Consider the following 1,975-nt stretch of genomic DNA (forward strand, 5'->3'; position numbering starts at 1 on the left):
AGTGAATGTGTATTTGTTCAGGTATACTCCAAGGAGATTAGCAAACGAATGCTGGAGACTGTGAAGGCCAAATCTACAGCTACCCCTTCCACGGAAGCTGAAAAACCATCGGAGTCGCTGGCGGATGCTTCAGAGCAAGCCTCATCTGCTGCTCCCACTGAGGAAGTCTCGTCCGTTGAAACCGAGTCTTGAAAATTGCAATGAGGTCGTTTAGCTTTAAGAAAGTTTCTAGCTTTTTTAGTGAATTTCCGTGTACTGGGATCTCAGTTAGCTCGTTATGGACTACGTAGATGGATGAATATATATAATATTAGATCTCTTGAAACTTCAATCCAAGAACCTTCTGATTTATAGCCTCTCTTCAGTAGGGTTCTTGATATGAAGTTTGCATTTCGTCTCTGCTTTGTTATGTCTGACACTAATCTCAGTTGATGAGGCTGGGGTTTTTTTTGTACTTTACTTCTGGTAGTTACTAAATATAAGGGATTGGTTTTTATATTCGTTATTCTTTATTCAGATTTTTTTACTATTATGAATTCCATTTGGGTGATCACAATCTCAAATAAAGGAGGAGAGTTGAGGTTTCGATACACTAGCGTAAGAGTAACTCTTGTAGATACTGTTGGATCATATAAGCGAACAACTAATTTGGATTGAAGCTTAATTTTATTCTTGTTGTTCTTTTTTAATTGGTGTTTTGTTCTTATCTATCTTGATTGTGCTTTATCAACCATGGTTCTAGGGATGCTGTCTCAAAGGTATGTGCCGACTGCCATTTGGGGTTACTGCTTCTTTGTAAATGAAGATGGTGTATAATTACTAAATACTAATAAGGAGATCTTATGTTAAGACAGGAAGCCAAAGTGATGTTGCAACTTTATAATTTCTGGATATTTGGTTGTCTTTTATGGGCATATCTTGTGCGGGCTTTACCCCTATAAAGGCAAGGGTAAGGTATGCATACATCCTACCCTCCCCGACCCCACTTGTGGGATGGCATTGGGTATGTTGTATCTCTTGTACGGGCTTTCAACATCAATTTAGTGAAAGATGTGACACATTCTATTGATTTGTGGACTTTCTTGGAAGTGTAAGCTTAATCTCTGGGCGTTGCATAAAATTTTAAGTTAGTCTGGAGGAAGTTGCCCAGATTTGAGGTTTGGTATTTTGAATTCCGCCCTAATTAACTCACTCCGCGTCGGTTAGTTATGATGAACTAAGCCTGTAATTGTAGTACCCAAGGGATATTGATCCAACTTGTGAATCTAGATACTTCTACTACATACCATGAGTGCATTTGATTATAGGAGCATGTTGCTTTGGAAATAACATATGTGAAGTTGTGTATCAACTCAGTGAAATTCCTTTTTTGAGTAAGTTACTAATCCCTCTATTCATATTTAACTGTTGTATGTTGTAGAGTTTCTTTCTGATCCTTTTAAAGATTGAAACAGAAGTGGATACTGTATTGCTTGGATTTTTTAGTTGATTAATAATGTAAACAGGACTACAATTTCAACGAGCGAGTTGTTCTGAGCTATGAACAGTATATTCATTTCAGTGTTGAATTTGGTTTTTCGTCTTCCAAGAAGGTAAGGGGGTTTACTATCTGTCATATTGAGCTTCCCATCTGTAGTGTTTGTTTTCTGTTTGGGTTTCTGGCAATATAAGCTAAGCAGTCTTTAATGATTCTGTTGTTGCCCAGTTTAGTACCCACAAGTTGGGTCTATTATTGAGATATCTTAGACTACAAAAGGGTCTTTATTGTGGTCATTCAAATTGAAGTAGCTTGGCTTCCTCTGCTCATTCTGCTATGAAGGTCTTATTAGTGTTCCAATAAATGGCACAGCCAGAAATTTCGCTGATTTTTTGGCTTTGCCCCTGGTTCCGGGGTTAAAGCAGAAACGATAACTGGAGTTGAGGTTCTTTTTCTTTCTTTTTTTTTTGGTTTCCCACCCTGTATCCGGTACCCACA

General features: G+C 37.9%; 1 protein-coding gene across 1 annotated transcript; it reads left to right on the forward strand.

The window, feature by feature from the left end:
• Positions 1 to 21: 21 nt before the first annotated feature.
• Positions 22 to 498, forward strand: LOC107849597 (MFP1 attachment factor 1; the record flags this gene model as incomplete). The annotated part of the gene is given in 1 exon segment (XM_047401128.1): positions 22 to 498. A coding segment is annotated over 1 exon segment (171 nt), but the record flags the coding sequence as incomplete, so codon positions are not given.
• Positions 499 to 1,975: the final 1,477 nt, after the last annotated feature.

Source organism: Capsicum annuum, chromosome 12 (assembly GCF_002878395.1).
Source record: "Capsicum annuum cultivar UCD-10X-F1 chromosome 12, UCD10Xv1.1, whole genome shotgun sequence".
In the NCBI taxonomy this organism is placed as follows: domain Eukaryota; kingdom Viridiplantae; phylum Streptophyta; class Magnoliopsida; order Solanales; family Solanaceae; genus Capsicum; species Capsicum annuum.